At 36.1% G+C, this 24,584-nt stretch overlaps 1 protein-coding gene across 2 annotated transcripts in view; it reads right to left on the bottom strand.

The window, feature by feature from the left end:
* Positions 1–24,584, bottom strand: part of SppL (signal peptide peptidase-like protein) — a 280,619-nt gene that overhangs the window by 108,368 nt on the left and 147,667 nt on the right. For both annotated transcript variants that reach the window (XM_090384387.1, XM_090384379.1), the window contains 2 exons: positions 21,795–21,901; positions 676–747 (listed from right to left, as the gene is read on the bottom strand). In XM_090384387.1, coding sequence (XP_090240513.1) covers positions 676–747; positions 21,795–21,901 — 179 coding nt within the window. The remainder of the gene's footprint in view (positions 1–675; positions 748–21,794; positions 21,902–24,584) is intronic.

Raw genomic sequence — 24,584 nt, 5'->3', positions numbered from 1 at the left:
TCAATGTTGGGTTCTATGAAAGAGGTGGAGTTCAGTTGTGCTGCTATGCTAGCCAATAGAGTTAGAAAGGCTTTTGTATCTGCAGAGGCAATTTGAAATAAACAATACTACATTCATAAATAACTGATCATGCAAAACCTTATAGATACAAAATCAATAAGTTTTGCATACAGCATGAACAAAAATTATAGAAATTATCAATGCATAACAAGGTTCTGCACATTTTTAACATGCCGAATAGTTCTTCGCATTACATGTTCAAGGTGTTCACTAAAGGTGCTGAATTATCCCATAAAGTGAAGCAAATTATTAACAACATTTATTTAAAACTTTTCTGTGTTGCATGAAACTAACAATAACAAATCCTATGAAACAAATATAAATGAGCAAAACACGATGTGATTTTTAATCTTGATGTATATGCGCGCGCGCGTGTGTGTGTGTGTGATCGTATCAAACGTGTAATCGTGTGTAAGTTTATTCCACACATCTTATATAATTAAATTTATATATGCTGCTGTAAATATATTTCCATTTGAAAAATCTGATCAAACAGGGCTGAACGGTCTACCCTTTTCCACAGAAAAAGTCTTCAGTGCACATTTGGAACAAGGTAAATAGGATGCCTCCACAGACTCAACATTGACTCACGATACTATTGCAAAATATACTTACAGGATTTTCTGCTGGTCTAGTTGCTACTTTCACCATCACATTGGCATTGAAGATATAGGAAGAAAAAAACACCTGTAACAAATAAGTTTTAACTTAAGCATAAACTTGAACATTTTAAACATTTAAAAATTTTGATATGGATGATTCAAAGTTAATGGGGAGTACAAAAACATTAAAATTAAATTTATTTAATTTTAATATTTTCAATAATTAAAATTTTCTTTACAAAACAATGCAGACAAACAACATCATAAAAAGTATTTTAATGGTAAAAGTGAGAATGCACACTGGATCAAGGACTGATATCCCATATTATAGCACTGCACATTCTTTTGTACTGAGTATGCCAATAAAATTTAAATAACAAAAATAATAAATAAATGTAACTAATAAATTTCTAGTAAACAATTTATTTCATAAAACTTGAAACTGATTATGAAATTTATTGCTCACAGGTAATATTTCATTATGGTAGTTATTATGATAAATCGGCAAATTTTTTTTATATATAATAAAAGCCTTACCAATCCAATCCTTAGGAAATTCAGAATTTCCCTTCAGTTTATTTTGTACTGCAAAGTGTAAGCTGGTTGTTACTAATTTAATAAATACAGTAGACTCTCGATTTTCCGGGATAGATGGTAAAAAACAAATCCCAGATAATCGATTCCCGGTTAATCCAAAAAATACAGAAGTCCCCGACATATGTAAGAGATACGTTCCAGGACTTTTACTTTGACGAGTTTTACGTAACTCGGGAATGACTAATAACATATTGCTACTATATTATTATTGACAAATCTGAATTCAGCATGATACTTGTTAATGTTTGACCATTTTCATACATCCTTATTATTTGAATTTTCTGATCCACCTCGGTCGCTTTCCTTTTCTTGGTTGATTTACTAGTAGCGCTGTCACTTATTCTCTTAGTCGGCACCATAATGGTCAAAATGAAATTTTCTGTAAAGAACTTCACCAGGTTTAGGCAAAAACTCATTATTATCACTCTGCGCAAGTTCACATTTTGCTAAAGCACATTTCTGAAGGTCACTACCATAAAACAATAAAAAAAATTTGCACTTTCTGGTTTATTGGGCGATACATAAAAAACGAAAAAAAAACTTACCCCGCACTACTGGTATGTCCAATACGATGCTTCCCTTTTTCTTTTTTTTTTTTGTGATGTCAATTTTAAGCCTATAGTTTTCCTATATTTTTTACGATGTTGTGCATGGTTTGGTCACCAACAATATAATGGTTCATTAGAGATTTAACGGATGCACCGTTTTCAAACTTTTGATTGATTTCAAGTTTTTGTTTAAACTAAAAGCACAATTCTTTTGTGTTTGCCCATCATTTTCGCAATTTCTAAAAAAAAAAAAACAAAAAAAAAAAATTATTATAAAAAAAAATTTCAACTTCCGTGACATAAATAACGAAACAAAATTTTGTGGTGTGACGGAACACAACAATTGATGAAACGCACTAAAACAAACTAAACATTTGGTCTCTCTCTCTCTCTTTTTTTTCCCTTTTTTTTTTGAGTGGCGGGTGGGTGTGAAGACAGCGGGGACTGCAAGTTAATAGGCACATTAACCTCCCAATGATGACTTATAACGCCACTTCTTGTCACTTATTTAGGACTTGAAAAATATCTGTTTATACCTATTCTAGTTATTACTTGAATTTTATGATTTCTGGTTGATTTTTTTTTTTTTTTTTAATTTGGAATATTGAAGTGTCCTGGTTAATCTGATCCTGGTAAATTGAGAGTTTGCTGTACTTTTAACTATGACACTGTTTAGTGCAAATGCTTCATTACTAGGTAGCTGAATTTTAAGATAAATCAAAAATTGTACTTCAGGCATCATTATTATTACATCTTATATTGTGAAATCTTTCACAATCAATTGCCTTCCTCTTATACTTTGAATAAGTAATATTTCCCCATTACAGAAGATAGTTGTTACTTATTCTCGGTTGAGTACCGCCACCTAGAGGTTGAAACTTGCCCACTGATGAGAAGCCAAACAACTTCAAAACTGTAGATGGGTTTGCCTACTTGCATTTGGTTTGGATATGTTGAATGGCTGGGTCAACATTAAAATTTACATTTTGTCTGCTGCATTTGCTTATTCAACCTATTAATGGCAGTGTCCATGATATATGATTTGGGTTTAGTTAATTTGTCATTTTCTTTATGTTTGGGTTGTATATGACATTTGGCCAAATAGCAGCCAACTCCTGAAATATAATCCTTTTCAGAGTTCACAAGCACTGATGTTCAAATGAAGTGACAAGACACTTTTGAGTTCCTGTCTTTATTTAATTCTGTTTTTATTATGAAAGTGGTACTCATATTTTGCCGGGTGTGACGGCATCTCCTCTGGGTGGGAAGTCATGCATCTGCACTGATGGGGAGGGTTGTAATAAAATAAACAATTTATTTTAGTATTATATAACAACAAAAAATTTAACAGAAAAACTTATACGTAAGTTTTTGCGGGACGGTGCAAACTTAAAAAATTCATGGAAATGTATTCTGAATCCCGTAGGAATAAATAGGGGTCTCATGAAAATATTGTAATGTGAACCCAATAACACCGATTGATTTTTTTTTTTTTTTTTTTTTGTAATTTGTTCCAAGTCCTTGGAAGTTGAACGCTATATTACTAAGCTATTTATCTCTCTAAAAAGGTCATTTTTATAATGGAAATTGCACTACCCTTTCATCATTATCATATGTTCCATTATAAGAATCAATTTCAAACGCCTTTCTGATATTTTTCTAAAGCACGTTTCTGGAGACCGAAAAACAACAAAATAAATTTGCACTTTCCGGTTTACTGGGCTTTTCTGTTCGTGAATCTAATTATAAATGGGTAGTAAACTCTATCTTATTGCAGTTGCGATAATACTGATAACTGCAATTGTGTGGGTTTTTATGCTGTTATGGTGAAATGTGTTCCCCTTCATTGAATCTTCAATCATATAAAAACAAATTTTCAGAAACTTCTCTTCATTCCTATTTATGTATTACAATGATGAAGAGAAAGCAGCCAACAATAAGTGCAAGTGGTGGTAGTGTCAAGAAACGAAACAAAATTGATTTAGAAATGAAGATGAAAATGATTAAGAAGTACAAAGCAAGACAAAGTTTGTCATCTATTACAAGGTAATTAGGTTTCACTGTTTCAACAGTGAATACTATTTTAAAGGACAGTACGTGTATGAAAGAACATTTCAAAGGATCAACAGTGATCACAAAACAGCATTCAGGTTCTATATCGAAGATGGAACAGCTGTTAATAATATGAATGGAAAATGAGATTCAGAAGCGAGTGCCCCTGAGTCTAATGACCATTCAAGCAACAGCAACAAGTATTTATAAAGATATTAAGGATAAGTATGGCGAACTCCAACCCAAGTTCGTGGCAAGCAACGGGTTGTTTAATAGGTTCAAGCATCGCACTAGTTTCCATAATGTTAAAGTATGTAAAGTATGCAGTGAAGTTGCCAGTGCTGATTCTGCAGCTGCAGAGAAATTTTGTGATGTGTTGGAAAAAAATTATTGATGAAGGCAGCTATTCAATGGAGTAAATTTTTAACGTTGACGAGACTGCTCTGTATTGGAAAAAAATTCTGGATCAAACATACATTGCCAAAGAGGAAAATACAATGCTAGGTTTCAAGGCGTCAAAAGATAGGGCCATGCTCTTGCTTTGGGATTAAAACTACTGCTTGTGTACCATTCTGTAAATCCTCGTGTATTTAAGGGCATCAAATAAAGCCACTCTACCCATGCATATCTGATCGAACCAGAGAACATGGATAACAATATCTCTCTTTGAGGATTAGTTTTAATGCTGCTTCATTCCCAACACTGAAAAACATTGTAAAGACAACGAAGTTCCTTTCATAATTTTGCTTCTATAAGATAACATTCCTGGACATCCTACGCATCTAGATGATTTCAATTCGAACACAAGAGTCATATTTCTTCCACCAAACACTACTTCACTCATCCAACCTATGGATCAGGGCATTATTTGGAATTTAAAACCATACTATTTATGCACAATATTTGCTCAGGCATTGTCTGCAGTAGACGATGAGAAAAATTTTATGTTGAGAGACTTTTGGAAATCTTACAATATTTGCCACACCATCTTAAACATTAAAATAAGGCCTGGGCGGAAATTACTAAAAGTTGTTTAAATGCCGCATGGAAGAAAATATGCCCACGGCATGTAAAAGGCTACGAAGGATTTCAAAAAGATGAATCATATGAAAAGGTTACAGATAAGATTGTAAAGGTTGCAGAGCACTTCAGTTGGAGGTTGATGCCAAAGACATGGAGGAGTTAATAAAGGAAGAAGAGAAGGATTTATCTAACGAATAACATATTGACTTGCAGGCAGCAATAGTGAAAGAAGAAAATGTTGACGAAGCTCAAGATGAACCAAATGAGGAGCCGAGATGCTTCATCACCAGAGAGATGCAATGGCATTTTGTGAAATTGCATCAGCAATGGTGAGGTTTGAGAAGATGGATCCTGACAGCAAACGATTCTTAAAAGTTAACAGAGGGGTGAATGATATGCTTGCTTGCTAGAAAGAAATCTATGATGAAAAGAATAAAGCCACCATTCAGTCATCCATTAACATGTTCTTTCGTAAGGTTGGGCAGCCGACCCCTTCTAAATCGCAACAGCCCTCAACCTCCACGCTGTGGAGGTTGAGGGTACATATCAGCTAAAAACGTTGATTCTGCCAACGATGCTCGAGATGTAAAACTTACTGATGTTATGCCTGTCTCCTCTCTTTTTTTGCAAAACATTGTAAAGACAACGAAGTTCCTTTTACGATTTTGCTTCTATCAGATAACAATCCTGGACATCCTACACATCTAGATGATTTCGAATTGAAATTTATAACTTTGAAATTTTTTTTAAATTGCACGCTTTTGTAATTTTTCCTGCGCATGAGATAAAAAATTGTATAAATACAATAAATAATTCTATTCACATGTTCGTCGAACATTTCTTTTTTTTTTTTTGATTCAATCAATTCAGCGATTGAATTGAGAGCACGGTTGCGAGTGCTGCACAAGCATGGGGGAAATTCCCCGACTTACGTAGCATTCCACGTAATGCAACCCTTATGTAAGTCGGGGAGTTCCTGTATTATTATTATTATATAATAATAATATATAAAGGTAACCCTCATATAACACGGTAGTTAGGCAATTATAAAATCTCGTGTAGGGCATTTATGGGACTAAGAACCAGCAATAAAAGGGAGGTTATGTTCCAAAAGCTAACGAAAATATACCATTTCTTTATAACTGTTGGAAACTTAATTTTTATTAAAAATGGTAATAACTGAATAAACGTCCTACAAACTGTGATACTTGTATGTCAGATAATGTACGTTCACTTAATTTTCTTCCTCTTCATCGCTGGTAAGCACAATCAAATGAGAACATTTCCTCTGTTGCAGAATATCTTCACCTTTTGAACTTTCTTCTGTGGCATCTAGATGTCATGTATCTTCTGCTCTTTTTAAAAAATCTGGGTTTTATCCTTAAGTAATCTGGATTTGTGTGATAGATCTTTGTAAATTTATGGCATGGAATTAAGCATTTTTGAAGCTCCCTTTTGAACTTTGTGCTCCTTTCAATCGAAGGATCTGCATTCAAAAAATAAGATTCTAATTGCTCGGCTAAGTTTATGCCTTCCCTTATACTTTTAGTGTAAAATTTGGAACTTCGGAATTTTCATCAGCACTATCACCTCCTGAATTGATTTGGTTTACCTCTGATGCCATTTCCACCATATCCACTTTGCTAGCCTCTTTTACTACCAGTAATTCTTGAATGTCTTCAGTAGTCATATCATCAAAACTTTACCCTCATACTGACTTAGCAAGTTCTACTTCGCACTGATTCCGTTTTATACCGGTTTGACCATATTTCCCGAATGAACTGACTCTGCCAATAATTTTTTCCAACAAGCATTTCATTTTGATGGTTTTACTTCTTTGAGCAATAAAGCTATGATTCCAATACAGTCCACAATTGAAAAATGTTCCATGGCTCCATTTCTTCAATAGATTCAGAATCAATTTTTTTCAAAATACATTGTAATGATTTTCTGGTTTTAAAGGTAGATATAATGACTTAATCTAATGGCTGAAATAAAGAAGTATTAGGTTGTGGGAACATTACTTTAACGTTTTGGATGACTTAAATGTTTTGGATGGCCTGGTCTCACGTTATCCAATAGTAATAAAACTTTGAAATCTATATTTTTCCACTTTAACGAGTTGACTGCAAAGCTAGTTTAAGAAAAAAATTCCTCCGGGGCCAAAAAATATTTAGTAAATACAGTCGGTCCTCGTATAACATGTGTTTACATTACACGAATTCGATCATACACGATTTATAAATAGGGGAACGTTATCTTATATAACACGAACCGAATTCGCTTATGCACAATTCGCCTTTGTGTTTACAAGAAATGGCAGTCGAACGCGGAATCACCCCAACCGAACGCAACACGATAGGAATGAAGAAGATTCTGAAAATGTATTTATATCACTGAAGGGGAAACACATTTCACCATAATAACGTAAAAACCAACACAATTCCAGCTATCGGTATAATCGCAAATGCAATTAAATGGAGTTTACTACCAGTTTATAACAGATTCCACTAGCAGAAACGAAACTGGAAATTGTTTTTATTGTTTTATGGTAGTAATCCCCAGAAATGTGCTTTAGTAAAATGTGGGGTGTTAATAGTGTATCTCGGCCTTTACGGTGTTGTTTATTCAGTTGCTATATGCGAGCAGCTTTGTTTATGTGTATCAAGCGTGCCTCCTCGTTTTGTAATTGCGCTTTATTCCCTAAAAATTAGTAAAATATTTAAAAGGTGTGAAAAGGAAGCGTCCTGGCAAAGACACTGCAGATTCAGAGAGAGAGAAAAAAAGCAATATCGATAAACAGAGGCGGACTGGGTCAAAAATTCTTACCCGGGTTTATGGCCAAAAATTCTTACTACGGTTTATGGCCAAAATCACACTGGCCTCCGGCCCACCGGGATTTCCCGGATAAGGCTTATGGCCAGTCCGCCTCTGTCGATAGAGAAAAAAATGAAATTGTGAAACGCTTTGAGCGAAATGAAAGACCATGTGATATTGCACGTGCTACAGACCTAAATGAGGCAATGCCGATAATTACAAAGAATGCGGAGAAAATAAAAACAACTTTCGTAGCAAGAACAACTCAAAGTGTAATTAAAATCCATTAGATTAAGACAAGAATTGGAAGGGATGGAACGGCTGTCATCTGTTTGGATAGAATATCAAACAAAAAACAAGTTTGCTTACGATAGAAGCAAAAGCATTAGCAATATTTTATTACGTAATAGTCATTACGTATTATAAAATACGTAAGTATTTTATTACGACTATTTTATTTAATATAATAATTTTTTTACGAATAACATATTTTATTCATAAAAAATACTTTTTAGTATTAAAAAATACTAAAAATACTTTATTATAATATAATAAATAATAAAAAATTTATTATATTATAATAAAAATATATTATATTTTTTATTACATATTTTAATCATTATAAAATACGTAAGATTTTATAACGATTAAAATTACCCGATTATTTATTGTGTTTGGTAATGTTTTGGTTCCAAATGTGTGTTCAATCTTGGGTGGTCGGCACCTAACCCCACTTTTCCCATAGGGCCTGTTGTTTATATTGCACGATTTTGCATTACACGAGGTTTTCTAGGAACACAACTATTGTGCTATACGAGGACAGACTGTAATTTGATTAGTAATTCTAAAACAAGTATTGTAATGTCAGTGTTATGTAGTTTTTTTTCGCTTAAAATATCAAAAAAGAGGGTTTTTTTTTTTTTTTTTTTTTTTTTTTTTTTGTGTAGCATACATGTGGCCAACATGGCCCAGAAGGTTACTTTATTTCTTGAGAAGCCATGTCTGCCACATACGGGTGACACTATTATGGCACACAATAAACTAATCACAATAAAATAAACTCACAAACATCACAATAAGCTTGTCAATATTGTTAAAGATTTTGTCAAAACAAGTTCGTTAGCACACTGTATTATCCATTATATTATGTTGTGCATTTCTCCACAAGTTTGTATAAGTGTATTGTAAAAAAAGCAATGGCTAAAAGAAAATTACTAAAAGAAGAGGAAAAAGAAGATTTTGACTCTGATGATTCAGTAAAAGATCCTGATTGGGATATTTCTTCAAATGAAGGAGGAGATACTAAAATACTGGAAAATATTGAAGAACCTGAGATTGAAGAGACAAACGAATGAAGTTACTGAATGGACTGAATACGAAGGATGCCAAATACGAATTCTAACAACCGCTGATGAGATAAGAAAGTTTTTCAGGCTTCTTATGTGGATAGGACTAGTAAGATTGGGCAGTATTGCATCCTACTGGTCAACCAAACCTATCTATAAAAATAACTTAGTAACAAAAATTATGTCTCACAACAGATTTGAATTGTTGCTACACCTCATTCACTTTTCAGACAATGAAACCACCATTCCAGGGAACAGACTCAGTAAGAGACAACACCTGACAGATTTTTTGCAGCTCAAATATCAGAAAATATTTCTCCATGGCCAAGATTATGTCATTGACGAAACTCTTATTTCTTGGAGGGGCAGGCTTATATTCTGACAATATATACCAAATAAAACTCACAGATATGGAATAAAGCTGTTCAAGTAATGTTACTTGAACTGAAGGATATACTTGGTCGAGTAAGATTTATTCGGGTAAATCTGAAAATTATATAAAATCCATAGGTTTAGCTGCAAAGGTCTGTGAAGAATTATCACAAGGACTTCTAAATGAAGGTTGCACCTTGTATGTAGACAATTTTTATATGAGCTACCTACCTGGCATTATCGTTTCTTCATCAAAAAACTCACGTTATTGGTATGTTATGAGCCAGTAAAAAAATTTATGCTTAAAGAAGTCATGTACTCAAAGCTGAATAGAGGGGAGATGATCACCAAGGAAGAAAAAAATGGAATTATTGTTCTAAAGTGGCGAGATGCTCGAGATGTGAGACTACTAACAACAAAGCATGCCCCAGAAATGGTTGCACCCTCCACCATTAAAGGAAGATGAAAAGAAGCCAAACAAAAACCATTTCCTAATCTAGCATATAATAAAGAAAAAGAAGGCACTGATCTGTCGGACCAAATGGGTTCATATCGCACAACTCTAAGAAAGGAGATAAAGTGGTACCGCAAATTGTGATAGAATATATACACTTCAAATGGTATGTTACTTGTCAATGCCTATGTAGTGTACAAGGGTGCCACGCGAAAAAATATACAGATAAGAAGCTTTCGGGAAGAGATAGTTTCAGATTTAATAAATATAGAATGGAAAAGAAATGTGAAAAGCCAAAATGTGGTAACACTCATGCACTAACTACAAAATTTGATGCAAACAACAAGAAAGTTAGAAGAATATGCATTTTTTGTTATGCAAAATTGAAAGTGTCTGAAAGAAGATCCATTGCTAGCAGAAAGGGGGAAAGTTCCTACTTATTGCCCAGACTGTATTCATCAGCCTTTCATTAGAGTGTTTGGACAACACCGTAAATCTACATAATTTTGTAATTGTAAAATTCATATAATAAAGAATTATTAAATGATGAGCAGTTACTTGCTAATTTTTTCTCATAGTGCTATGCAAGTTTCATCACATGTATCACCAAAGGACATAACATAAATTTCCAAAAATCGTCAGCACTATATAGCCGACGCAGTTCCCACTGAAACTGGATATTGGCAATATATGTCCAACGCGGCACCTGAAAATCCTAATGGTGTCAGATATATATTGCTGAAGCGGCAGTCAACATGTTAAATAGTTTTCCACAGAAGGCACAAAACAATTTAGAAACCATTCTCTAAATATATCGGCATTTACTCAAGCTTTTTTATTTGCTTTCCAGTATACCGTAAAGCATTTTTTATTTACACCTTTCACTGCACAAGGATTAGAGGATCTATAAACTAGCATGGGTTTTATTATGTAATCTCCTGAAGCATTACTGCACATAAGTAACATTACATGATCTTTTGATGCCTTAAAACCCGGAGCAGTTTTCTCTTTTTTTGAAATCACCAAAGACCTGTCACATCAACATTTAAAACTTGATGTGGTGTGTGTCCGTGTTCTTCAATATTTTTTTTAAATTCCTCTGCTACTTGGCAGTTTCATTATCAGTCAATACACCTTCCCCTTAAATTTTTATGTTACGTAATGAAAAGCAGTTTCTAAATCACTCAAACTAACCTTTACTGGCACAAACTCTGGGTTAACAGAAGATTTCCATTTTATTTTAAATGGTTATAAATTTTTAGTGCCTTTTGTTTAATTACATTGCCGTCTAATGGGATTCAATTTTTACTGCTATCATCAATTGAAATACTGAGAGCCTTTCCCATTTTCTAAATTATTGGCACTCGGAGGCAAACTGTTATATTTGCAGAAATGAAAGATCCTGCAGCAACAGCAGTTCTAATTTTCTGTTAATTTTTCTTTATGGTCCAGATTGTTGCTTCATTTAAATTTAAACTTTTTGCAATGTAGGATAACTTTCCCCCTTTTTTAAGACGATCCAAAATTTGTATCTTTGATTCTAGAGAAATAAAGTTTCTTTTGAGCAGTGCATAATTTAGGGCTGGAATTTTATTCAGAACAAAGAAATTATTCCAATATGGTTCTTAAGAACAAAGTTTAGTAATACATACCAAGGAAAAATTTATAAACAATTTTTTATGGTCTCAAACAAGCACAAGTTCAATAGCACAGAACCAAACATGGGAGTTCCCAATAAAATAAAACATGGGGATTTCCCATAATTTTTTCTGCATAATGACTAGCGAGCCAACAGCGATACACAAAAAAGAAGGGAAATGTTGAAAAATTACATCCAACGTAATAGCAGGGTTTTCCTGCACAAAAATACTTTTCACTGCGGTGTTATGCAAGGTTTGGAGTAATTCTACAACCTTGAGAGCAAAGCCATGTCATAAGTACCACATTGTGCAAAGATTGCTGCAATTTATAAAACGTGTTAGAGCAAAACCATGTTGCAGAAGTGCCATGTTATACAGAGGTTGCCTGTATATTCATTTAAGGTATATTGGTACTCAAGTAGCAAACTTGCACTTGGACCAGCATAGCCCTAAATGTATTGCACTTATTTCTTGGTCATTGGTGATCTTTTTTCTTGCACAGAAATTTGCCTTTAGCGAGCAGGTAGTTGATTGCTGGAACAAACTTCCATCTGTTGCTGTGAAAGTTGATAGCTTAAATAAATTCAAGGAAGAAGTGGACAAACGTTTGGAGCAAATGGATGGGTGAAATGGGAAATTTATTTTTTTGGCTGTATAAGCCCGTTTTCTTGCATCATATGCCTCAAATAATGCTAATGCTAAAGGGGCTTAGATAGAACCTAATGTGCCTTCATGCAGCATGGATGGTAGTCACGGGGAACTGGCCTGGTGTTATTTGTCCATGGGCTGCTAAATACCAGATGCTGGCCAATAACATAATCACAAAACAATACATTACACGGACACTCCTGACAATATACTCACACAGCCATCATATGGCTTATGCCATGTACAGAAGACACAGCAACAAATTGGGCAACCAGTACACAATGACAACATCCTTTCTGTACACATTGTACGCTCTATATTCAAATACTGCATCCCTTACATCTGAATGACACTGTCTCTGATATACCAACAACGTCTGCATTTGATGACTTGAATAGCACTTCAATTCATCAAATTTATTTACTACCCCTAGAATCGGTGTACATGCTTCTGGGTACAGCTGCATATACAAAAATACATGCAGCTGTTTTCGCTCTTAGTTACCCTAATCCAGCCCATGTATTTACTTGTTTCACAATGATCCATAACCTGAAATCCCTGGCACTTTGCTTTCCAGGCACCAGCACTTTCCGATAGAAGCAAGAATCACTCTCACTTCTGCCTGCGGCTATTAGTTAGTCTGTTAGTCTGTGTATCGCCCCAAGCTAGCAGCTTTGTGACTCACCTAACAATGCCTTGATAGCATCAGCATATATTCTTCCACCCTTTCTATATAAGTGTATCCCATCCCTGTAGAATCACTCTCTCCTGTTAACAAGCTGAGACTACATCGAGAAAAATTTTACTCCATGAAATGGGCAGAATTGCAAACACTTTCAACTGTAACTCTAAGTGAAACTTAAATGATTTTATAATAATTGAGAGCAAAGCGGAGGAGAAATTGTTGAAGTTAAACATAAGAAAGGTACTTGGTGTGGATGGAATCTATCCAGTTATATTAAAGGAGGCAGTAAAGGAAGTAAGCAAACCTTTAGCCATAATTATGACAGCATCCTTGGATTCAGCAGAAGTCCACATGGACTGGAGATGTGCACATGTATCCAGAATTCAAAAAAAGGAGAGATCAAAGGAGGACACGAATAATTACAGAACTGTTATGTTAACTTCTGTTATGGAAAAAATAATGGAGTCATTGGTTAAAGAAACATTGCAGGATCATCTAGAGAAACCTGCAGTTATAGTTCAGACACAGTATGAGTTTGTTAAAGGGAACTCTTGTCTGACCAATTTGACTGGATACTACAATACGGTTACAGAGGAACTGCAGGCATAAAATAATTTTGATATCATATACTTGGATTTCAGGAAAGCTTTTGAAACCGTTGCACATGGTAGACTGCTGTACAAATTGGAGCAATATTGCATTAAGGGCAAGTTGCTGCTATGGCTAAAGGGATGGTTGAGTGGGAGAAGACAGAGAGAGAGAGAGAGGTAATCAATGGACAACGCTCTTAGTGGAATTCCCCAGGGTTTGGGCCTATTGTTGTTTTCTATATTCATCAATGATACTGATGAAGGTATAAGTTTGCACACAATACAAAGGTTGGCAGAGTTGTTAATGACAGTACACTACTGCGACAGGATCTAGAAAAGTTGGGCAGATGGGGTGGGAGGTGGCAACTTTAACATTGACAAATGCAAAGTACTGCAAATGGGTAGCCGTAACCCCAGAGTAACTTACCAGCTGTGCAGTACTACACTCAGGGTAGTGGAGAATGAAAAAGACCTAGAGGTAATTGTGCAGTCAGATATGAAGTTTTTTGAGCGGTGCAGACAATCTGCAAGAATATCTCATGGTGTCTTGTCAATGATATACAGGAATTTTTCTAGCAGGAAGGGATAAGGAGGTGATTATCCCCTTGTATAAGGCAATGGTCAGGGCACACCTTGAATACTGTATACAGCTGGAGGCCTCATTTAAGAAGGATGTAGAGCTGCTCAGAGGCCTCATTTAAGAAGGATGTAGAGCTGCTCAAACGAGTACAGAGAAGGGCAAAAAGACTGGTGAATGGAACAAAGGGTTGCTCTTAAAAAGAAAGACTTAAGTTCTGCCAGTTGGAGACTAGTCACCTGCGAGGTGATCTGATTGAGGTGTATAAGGCCTTGAATGGTTTGAGCAAGCTCAATGCTGATGGGATTCTTCCTCTTGCTCAGATTATACAATTGAGGGGGCATAAATTCAAATTGAGGAAAAACAGTTGTAGAATAGATGTGCAGAAATTTGCCTTTAGCCAGCAGGTGGTTGATTGCTGGAACAAATTTCCATTGGTCATTGTGGCAATTAATAGCTTAAATAAATTCAAGGAAGAACTGGACAAACTTTTCGAATGGATGGATGGGTGAAATGGGCTTATACATCTTATAAATGGGCAAGAAAGCAAGCTTATACAGATGATGCTGTACAAGCTTGCTTTCTTGCATCATATGCCTCTACTATGCTAACTCGAAACGTTTTTCAACATTGCATATAGAATCAGTGATTCTACATGTATTAAGAATTTGCAAGTAAAAAGTCCCACTGGGTGGCAGCGATCACAGTGTACTAATGTGGAATTGAAGACATAACTACTGTCACATGGTAAAGCTTTTTCTTTCGTAAGAGTGAAGAAAATGTCTCAGACAGTTTTAAATTGTATGCAGTGTGACCAACTGATGATATTACCAGCAGCAAATTCTAAATGGGAAGCATTCAGGAAAGTACTCACAGAAGCCACTATACTTTTCATACCAAAGAAGAAATACTAGTAAAGGCTAGACTGACTGCCAAGTGAAATACTGAGACATGTGGCAGATAAGAAAAAAGCATGGGACACATAAATTATCAGGTGATACTGAAGCCTATGGTACATATAAATTAGCCAGTAATCAAGTCAGAAAGTAGGTAAGGCCTACATTTATGAGAATTTTCTGGCAGAGAATGCAAAAAAAAGCAACAAAGACTTATACGTTTATATTAACAGTAAGGAAGACACTGAATCACATTGGGCCACTTGGTGTCAGTGAGTTAACTGTTGATGAAATGTTGATGTCAGCAAGCTGAACATGAGTTCAGCTTGCTGACAAATTGAATAGGTATTTTGTATATACATTCACACATGAGGATTTCTTATGGGAGGGGGTGCTAGAAGTTTATTAAACTCCAATGGGGAGATAAATGAGTTTGTAATAACTGAAAGGAAAGTGTAAGAGAAATTGCTAAACCTGAACATAAAAAAAGGAACCTGAGATGGATGGGATCTATCCAATCATATTAAGGGAGGCAGCAAAGGAGGAAAGCAAACCCTTAAACATAATTATGAGAGAATTGTTGGATTCAGGGAAGGTCCCTGTGGACCGGAGATGTGCAAACGTATCCCCAATTCATAAAGAGGATCAAAAGGATCAACGAGTAACAGACCTGTTAGCTTAACCTGTTCCAAGGAAAATACTGGAGCCACTGGTTAAAGAAGTAATACAAGACCATCTGGACAGGCATGCCATTATACTACAATCAGAGCATGGATTTGTTAAGGGGTGGTCTTGTCTGACCAATCTGATAAATAACTATGATGCAGTAACCAAGGAACTGGATGCAAAAAAGATAATTTTTATATCATATACTTGGATTTTAGGAAAGCTTTTGATATTTGTATGCATAAAAGACTGTTGTATAAACTGGAGCAATGTGGCATTAAGGATAAGTTACAGCTATGGATAAAGGAATGGTTAAGCAGAAGAAGAAGAAGAAGACAGTGTTAATGAATGGGCACCGCTCTTCGTGGACAAATGCTATTAGCAGTGTCCATTTTTGTTTTCAATATTTATTAATGATATTGATGAAGGTATATCATGCTTAATGTCTAAGTTTGCAGATGATACAATGGTTAGCAGGGTGGTTAATGACAGTAATCAGGGTGAACTACTGTAACAAGATTAGGAAAATTCAGTCAATTGGCTGAAAAATGGCGGTTGAAGTTTAACATTGACAAATGCAAGGGCAGCATTTGTAATATATGGGTAGCAGTCATTCTAGGTTAATGTACTCACTTTGTGGTACTACACTCAGGGTAGCGGAAAACGAAAAATACCTGGGGTAATTGTGCAGTCAGATATGAAATTCTCTGAGCAGTGCCGATTTTCTGCCAGGACAGCTCATGGGGTCTTGTCAATGTTATACAGGAATTTTGCAAGCAGGGATAAGGAGATGATTATCGCTTTGTACAAGGCTATGGTTAGACTGCATCTTGAGTATTGTATACAGGTCTGGAAGCCTCACTTTAGGAAGCAGATCTGCTGGAATAGGTGCAGAGTAGGGCAACCAGATTGGTGAAGGGAACGAAAGGGTGCCCTTACCAAGAAAGGCTTCAGTTTTGCAAAATTACAATACTGGAGACTGGTCACCTGTAGGGTGATCTAACTGAGGTGTTTAAGGCCTTGAATGGATTGAGTAAGCTGAATGTGAATGGCATTCTTTCTTTTCCTGAGACACACAATGAGGGGGCATAAATTGAAGTTGAGGAAAGATGGTTGCAGGATAGACGTGCAGACATGTCTTCAGCCAGCAGATTGTTGACTGTTGGAACTGGCATTTCCAGCTGCTGTTGGGGAAGTGGATGGTTTGAATAAGTTCAAGGAAGAACTAGACAAATTTCTGGAGGGTATGAATAGGTGAAATGTTTAGTCCCCCCCTTTGGCTGATGCTATATAAGTTTTCTTTCTTGCATCATTTGCCACTACTAGTACTACTCCTATATTTACTCTGCTTTTTATGACTAAAACGAACATCACATTGTAAAGGCAGCAATAAAAACCAACGTGCTTATAAACAATGGTAATCTCATCCTTTTTTTGTTTGTGTTTTTTCAAAATCGTAGACATTATCATTTCTACAAACATTTATTTTGTAGAAATGAATGTTTGTAGAAATGATGAAATATCATATTCATTATACAGACTTCTGTAAATGTCATTAACCGGCGAGTAAGAAGGCTGCTGATCTAATGACTGTTAGTAAATCTGAGAACTTTCTGAGTTTTTTTCAGATTACATGCATGAAACAGCCTGTCAGGTGCCATATCACTGCTTAACAAAAATTGCTGCAAGAGCAGTTGCATGTCACTTTACAGGTGATGAGTGGAAAATCTGATTGCTTGTTTATGGTTAGTTTAAGGCTATTTGCTGTTATTTTCACTTTAGTTTTATAAATATTTCAAATAAACCAGCTCAAGTAAGATTAAATTATAAATATTTATAATTCAGTCTTACTTGAGCTGTTTTTGAAGCAATATATTGTTGTTTCTTGCAGGAAAATGTTAAAATACAATGTGATAAGATGTTCTGGACACTTCTTGTAACTGTTTTTATTTCAGAGAGAGAGAGAGAGATCAGAGTAATATGAAAAGTGATATTTTTTCTATCACAGTGCTTAATTGCTCTTTTTATGGTAAACTAGATACTGTTTGTTTTTAGAAAATGGTTTCTTGTTATTATTATACTTTATGCATTTGACAAAATATTCATTAGGGATTATCTCTTCCATCAACACTGCATAAATTTTTATTGGAGAAATGTAAGCATGCATGATTTTGAATTTCCCACACTTAGAATCATGTGAAATTTGAAATGAACCAAACTGAAAATGGAAGTGATGGCTAATAGTATAAAGTGTGTGTGTGTGTGTGTGTTTAAAATAAACTGAAAATGGAAGTGATGGCTAATAGTATAAAGTGTGTGTGTGTTTAAAATAAACTGAAAATGGAAGTGATGGCTAATAGTATAAAGTGTGTGTGTGTTTAAAATATTTATTTACACAATAAGCAAGAAATATGTGTGCATGTACAATTCTGAAAATTTGCACATTTTTGTTTTTTTAACTAAAAAATGGAAGAGATTAATAGGCACATTTATATTTTGTCTATTTTTTTTTTTTTTTTTTTTTTTGAAATAACGTGTATAAAATGACAATTTTAAATATCTAAATTTTTCATTAAAAACCAAAATTATATTTAAAAGTATTGCAAATTAGTAAAAGGTCAAACATCCATATAATCCAAACAGAATAAAAAAAAAAAACCTAAAGTTTCTCCCAAAATCCAATTCTCTTCGTAATGTTCTTTCAGCGGTTGGCTGATAAGGTCCTTGGTTAAGCCTTGTGACATGCACATTATCGTGTTGGAAGTACCCATTCGCATATGGATATATGCGAATGGGTACTTCCAACTGGGGCTGATGGCCTATGCTTCGTCAGAACAATTTATAACCTGTGGCATAAAATTGTTCTCTACTGATATAAAATGACCCACTGTGCACCATAAAAATACTTTTCACACCATTAAAACACTGCAAACAGACTGCATTTTTACACGTGGAAGGATGGGTTCATGGACTTGTGCAGTTTTCAGCATATTTTGGTCCTCCCACCAATGTGAAACCAGCAGGAACTAGGATTCATCAGACTAGGAAATGTTTTTAACAATCCTTCATTGTCCCAGTGCCAATATTCCTGGGCCCAGACTATAACCATACCTTCTTATTTTTGATGACAGGAGTGGAATGCAGTTTGGTTTCCAGAAACAATAGTCTATCTATAACAAGGTTACAAGTTGTACATTCTGAAATACCACTTTGGTTACAGTTGTACTGGGTTGTTAATTGGCTAACTAGCCTTTCTCTTGCCTTACATTATTCTTCTCAGCCTCCACTGATCACTCACATCAACAATCAACAAGATGTTTCCAACCAAAGGATCAACTGTTAGATCGATGTTAATCAGTTATTACAACAACCTTGAAACATCCAAGATACATTTAAATGCAAAAACTTCAGCAGAGCTGAAGTTTTTGAGATACACATACTGGCATATCTGGTGTTGACCACCATGTAATATTCAAAGTCATTAAAATCTTAAGTTTTACCCATTCTTGCACTGAATAAACACATACAGTATTCTTCAGTATCTGCCCACCTGCTTAACACTGGTAATGCTAATATGCGATGCTGTTACTAAAGCAGAGCTCCATTTCATGAACAAGGTGGGTATACCTAATGAAGTGGCTACTTAGTGTATATGTGTGCACACACACACACACACACATACATACACAGCGCTGCCACTTTATTAGGTACACCTACCTAGTAGCGTGTTCAGTCTCCTTTAGCCTTCAAAACAGCCTGAATTCGTCTAGGCATGGATTGAACAAGATGCTGAAAACATTGTGTAGAAATGGAGTACCATGCAGACATGAGTGTGTCACGCAGTGACACACTCATGTTTCAGTTCCTTGAAATTCGACGGAGGTGTAGGCCTGCAGTGAACAGCCCTTTCCAACTCATCCCAAAGATGTTCAATAGTATTGAGATCCAGGGACTGAGCGGGCCACTGCAGCAAAGAAAAGTCATTGTTGTGTTCCTGGAACCATTTCATAGTGATTTGGGCGTTGTGCACCGGTGCATTATCCTGCTGGAAGTAACCATCCGACTGAGGATAAACTGTCAACATGAATGGATGCACTTGGTCAGCAACAATGTTTAGGTACGATGCGGCATTCAGACGTGAATCTATAGGTATTAATGGACCAAATGTGTGCCAAGAAAACATTCCTCACACCATAACACTGCCCCCCCACCACCTTGCACAGTAGTCATTAGACATGACGGGTCCATGGATTCATGTTGTTTTCGCCAAATTCTGAGCCTTCCATCAACATGATGCACCAGGAACTTCAACTCGTCAGAACAAGCAACTGTTTTCCAATCCTCGATAGTCCAGTGCTGGTGTTGCTGTGCCCACAGGAGACGTGCTCTCTTGTTCTTCATTGATAACAAAGGTATGCGATGTGGCTGTCGGCTGTTGTAGCCCATTCCCGACAAAGTGCGACTAACGGACCATCGCGATATTTTGTTCTGCGCACCAAGGTTGTATTCTGATGTGATGTGCGACATTGTGGCCTGTCTGTTTGCTTGCACAATTCTAGCCATCCTCCTCTGACCTCTCTCATCAACAAGCGATTTTCTTCCACAGGAGTGCCGTTGAGCGGATGCTTTCTGTTCATTGCACCATTCTCGATACACCCTTAAAACTGTCTGTTGTTCGTGAAAAGTTCAGGAGAACTGCCATTTCAGAGATGCTTTGTCCAGCATGTCTTGCACCTACTACCATGCCACATTCGAAGTGCATTAGATCACCCCCTTTCCCCATTCTTGCTACGGTTTGTATGCTTAACTGATACTAGAAAGGTTGTTCTGCTGCATTGTGTGTGAAAACCCACAACTGTGGTCATGTGACTTGCAACATTGTGGGGCAAACCATTTGTGTGCACAGCAGGGGTGTACCTAATAAAGTGGCAGCACTGTATATATACACAAATAATAAATAAAATCATTTATATACAGATAATAAATAAAATTATTTATATACAAATAAATAAATACTTTATATTTTTATAAGATTTCATATACAGGGTGTCTCAAAAATATTGGTACAAACGTTTAGGGGAGGTAGGTAACATCTAAAGGAATGTGAATCGCATAGGATCTCATAACCGGAAACATCACAGTAAGTCGGTACACAGTGTTGTTCGTCAGTTCAGGAGAGGGAAAATTTCTGGTTTACTCATTCAAGCAGTAGCCACCACACGAAGAGCATGCATCGATATACGAACTGTGAGCTGGCAGACATGTACCTAGTGTATGGATTAGCAGAGGGCCCACACAGTGTGCGCCCACATGCAGCACAACATCGTTCGCAATAAATGTGTGGGCAGGTAACTGCCCACACATTTATTGCGAACTTAGCAGGTCATTTATTGCGAACTTAGCAGGTCAGTGACTGCTAAGTCGGCCCATATCTGTTACCATCCTGCATGAACTCCACTAAATATCGGATCTTTCTTGAACAAGTTCTACCAGGGTTACTTGACGATGTTCCAGCAAATGTGAGACAACATTTGGTTTCAACATTATGGAAGGTGTGTTCGTGACCATTTGAACAGGCATTTTGGGCGTCGATGGATTGACCGTGGTGGACCTGTTGCCTGATTCACTGAGCCTTGATTTCTTTCTGTGGGGGGCCTCAAATCTATCGTGTATGAATCGCCTGTGGAAATGGAAATGGATCTCATGGTGAGACTCGTCTGCACTGCTGCTGCTACTGTCAAAGAAACTCCAGGTGTGTTCGACCGTGTCCATCAATCCATGCTGCGTCGGTGTCACGCATGCATCGCGTCTCATGGTGGAACCTTCGAGCATCTGTTGTAACATCATGAAATGCATCCATCTCGTACTCCATTGTTAATATTATGTCAAATAAATGTTTGTCACTAATTACTGTCTTGTGTCATTTCTGCTTCTTGTGCCTCTGCTACCACTTTCCCATGACGTTTCTGGTTATGGGTTCCTACGCGATTCACATTCCTTTAGATGTTACCTACCTCCCCTAAATGTTTGTACCAATATTTTTGAGACACCCTATATATATTGACACAATCTACTATATTATTGATGGCAAATCTTGTCAATTTTATATTAAAATAATTTACTTTTTTATTAGATTAGTTAATTGGCAATTTTAATTGAAAATTATTTGTAATATAATTACAAATTATTACTATGAAACAGCAAAAATAAATTTTACTTACCCAGAAGACATCATAAATAAGTAGTCCAGTTAACAGTAAGGTAGATACTTTTAAACTGGGTAATCGAACAAAGGCTATGAAAGCTACACAGAGGCCCATGCCCATCGCTATACAAAATTTAATAAGAAAAATTTTACTACTTTATGTATACATTAAAACACACTCTCTCTCTCTCTCTCTCACACACACACTCTCACTCTCTCACACACACACACAGTAGAAGCCCTCTTAAATAACTCATTGGATTAACTGATGCTTTTCTCTTTAAAATGTAGTCTGATGCCCACTGCACACTGCAGTAGGCACTAGTCCAGTACACTTGTGGCTACTTGTGTGCACTATTTCATTTTTTGCATGGGCTACAAAACTAAATCTATCATCCATCATTATTCAATATTTTTTTGTTGTGCTGCACCCCGAGCCACCCAACAAGAATCATATTCCAGCAGACCAGTCCTAGGAGAGGGCCCCTGAATAACAGCATGAGAAACCAAGCAGACACCAGAATACACCACAAGACTACGACCATGTAAATAATCAGAAACTAGAAAAAGGCCCCTTTTCCCAAAGGCAACTTTGAAATCCCCAAAGAGGATGAGGACATACTTGGAATCCACATTAGAGACCAAGTCCATTGCAAACTTTATAGCATCCACAGTTGAACAGCCTTTTGTAAAGCCAAATTGGGTGTTTACTTGTAAATTTTTAGCCTGATATTTCATAAATCTAGTTACAACCTTTTCTAAAACTGGAAACTGCAACAGGATGACAGGAAGAAGGAACATTTAGAGGTTTGTTAGGAATTTTAACCTGAATTTTAAGATTGTCTCGCTTAAAGGGAAGTGGAAAAAGCCCTTTAGCCAAACAAGAATTAAGGCATTTAATTAAATGCCAGCAAAATGCAATGCCTGCTACACTGGAAGTACCACTACCAAGTACAGCACCACAAAAACCTCTAATACACGGGTTTATTACCACTACAAGTTTCAGAACAGAGCAATCCAGTACTGAGCTTACACTACACGTACATTCCCACAACCACACCCATCTAGTTGATTCAGCCATCACCATTATAAAATTAAAAACTAGTTACAAAATTTTTCAATACGAAGCCCTTGTTATAGAATGGTTCCGCAGTCATTCTAAATTAAACATCATAAATGCGAAACTACCCTCCAACCTTTCCCCGGTCTGGAATCTCACGCACCTTAGATTCGCGCATGTCACAAAGAGCATCACGGGAACATAGAAATTCTTTTAAATAACACGCGTTCCCTCCTCACTTAGTATTGCCAACTGAATACATTTAAAAAACAAAAGTCAGTCGTTATGACTTTTGGCTTCACCAGGTTTCATATATTTTAGAGTTTTTAATTAATTAATTCTTCAATGAAAACCAAGGACGGAGTTGTGCACTTCTAATTCCTTGAGCATATTTTAATTCCATTTTAATTTTAATCCCGTATAATTACTAATTAACTCATTTAAACTCTAAATTATTTAAACTTTTCAAACTCCAAAATTATCTATCCATCCCCACTCCAAGTAACAACTGCAGATTATATAAGGTGGGTACCGTCTAATTAAGCTTTACTATTGAACTTAGAATTAAGAAGATTAACAATTGTGGTTTGATTGACCAGATTCTTTTTAACACTATAACTTCAAGTAAATCTAAGCCTAGACATTTGTTATCCCTCAAAGAATCAATGGCTATACCAATTTCAAGGTTAGTAAATGGATCCTCATCATTTAATCCAGAATACATCAAGTGCTCCGTCCTTAAATTTGTTTGTTCCATACTCTCCGGTACAAAAATATCTTGGCAAATAATGCCATCCAATACTGCATTCATCAACTCTGTCCAAGAAAGTCTCTTGTCCATCAGCCAAGATAGAAGAAAAAAAGCTCGCCAGGGTGCAACTTCCCCACTACAAATTTGTAAGCAAGTCCCCATGATTCATCCTTTAGTGTCAATTTAACTAGTTTTAAGCATTCTTCTTTTCTCTGTAAATTTGATTAAAGTAGGTGTGCCTGGGCAACTTGTAAAGGTCACCCAGATGGTCCACCTCAAATCTCGCCCTATTATTTCTCTTGGCATGCTGATAATTATGCCGAGAAGTTATGTTATGTTATTTGGTTTTTAGGAGCATTAGCAACTAAGGCCATATTGCTCCGGGATATGCGGTGGTCATTCCCTGAATGACCTTTCCGCATCCTCCGTATTTGGTGGTGACGGGCTCGAACCCCGGTCTAATCAAGAAGCTTGTGCTACGCACTGCTGCTCCTTCCCACCTGGCTACGGAGGCGCCCCGAGAAGTTATGAATACATTTCTCAGATTTGTGAAAACCCAAGACCACCAGGGCACATAATTCTGTTTTCTCTTTTACAGCTACCAATCTCTGACATGCTTTATAATGCAATGCTCTAGTAATTTCATTTTCTTCTAAATTCATCGGTAACCCTCCAACTTGAATCCAATCTCCAAAGTAACTGTATACTGACATTATTAAATGTGATGCATCACTGTCCCAATATTTCAAGTCCTTTTTGAAAAAGCATTGTGAATCATATGTATATTGCCATGTTCCAATATCAAAGTTTCTCACCTCAAATTCTTTTAACTTATTCACTCAGGAGGCAAAATACTTTTTTTTTTTATTTCCATTAGTACTTGCACTAGTAACTGCAAGAAATTTATATAAGGGTGAGTCAACATTATTGATAATTATCAAAATATATTCTTTTAAGACCTTCATCATCATCATCATTAGACATTTTCAATCCAC

The sequence above is a fragment of the Mastigoproctus giganteus genome, chromosome 1 (genome assembly GCF_048544385.1).
Source record: "Mastigoproctus giganteus isolate SK-2022 chromosome 1, ASM4854438v1, whole genome shotgun sequence".
In the NCBI taxonomy this organism is placed as follows: domain Eukaryota; kingdom Metazoa; phylum Arthropoda; class Arachnida; order Uropygi; family Thelyphonidae; genus Mastigoproctus; species Mastigoproctus giganteus.
The sequence above is the reverse complement of the archived record's forward strand: the minus strand, read 5'-3'. Positions and strand labels throughout refer to the sequence as shown.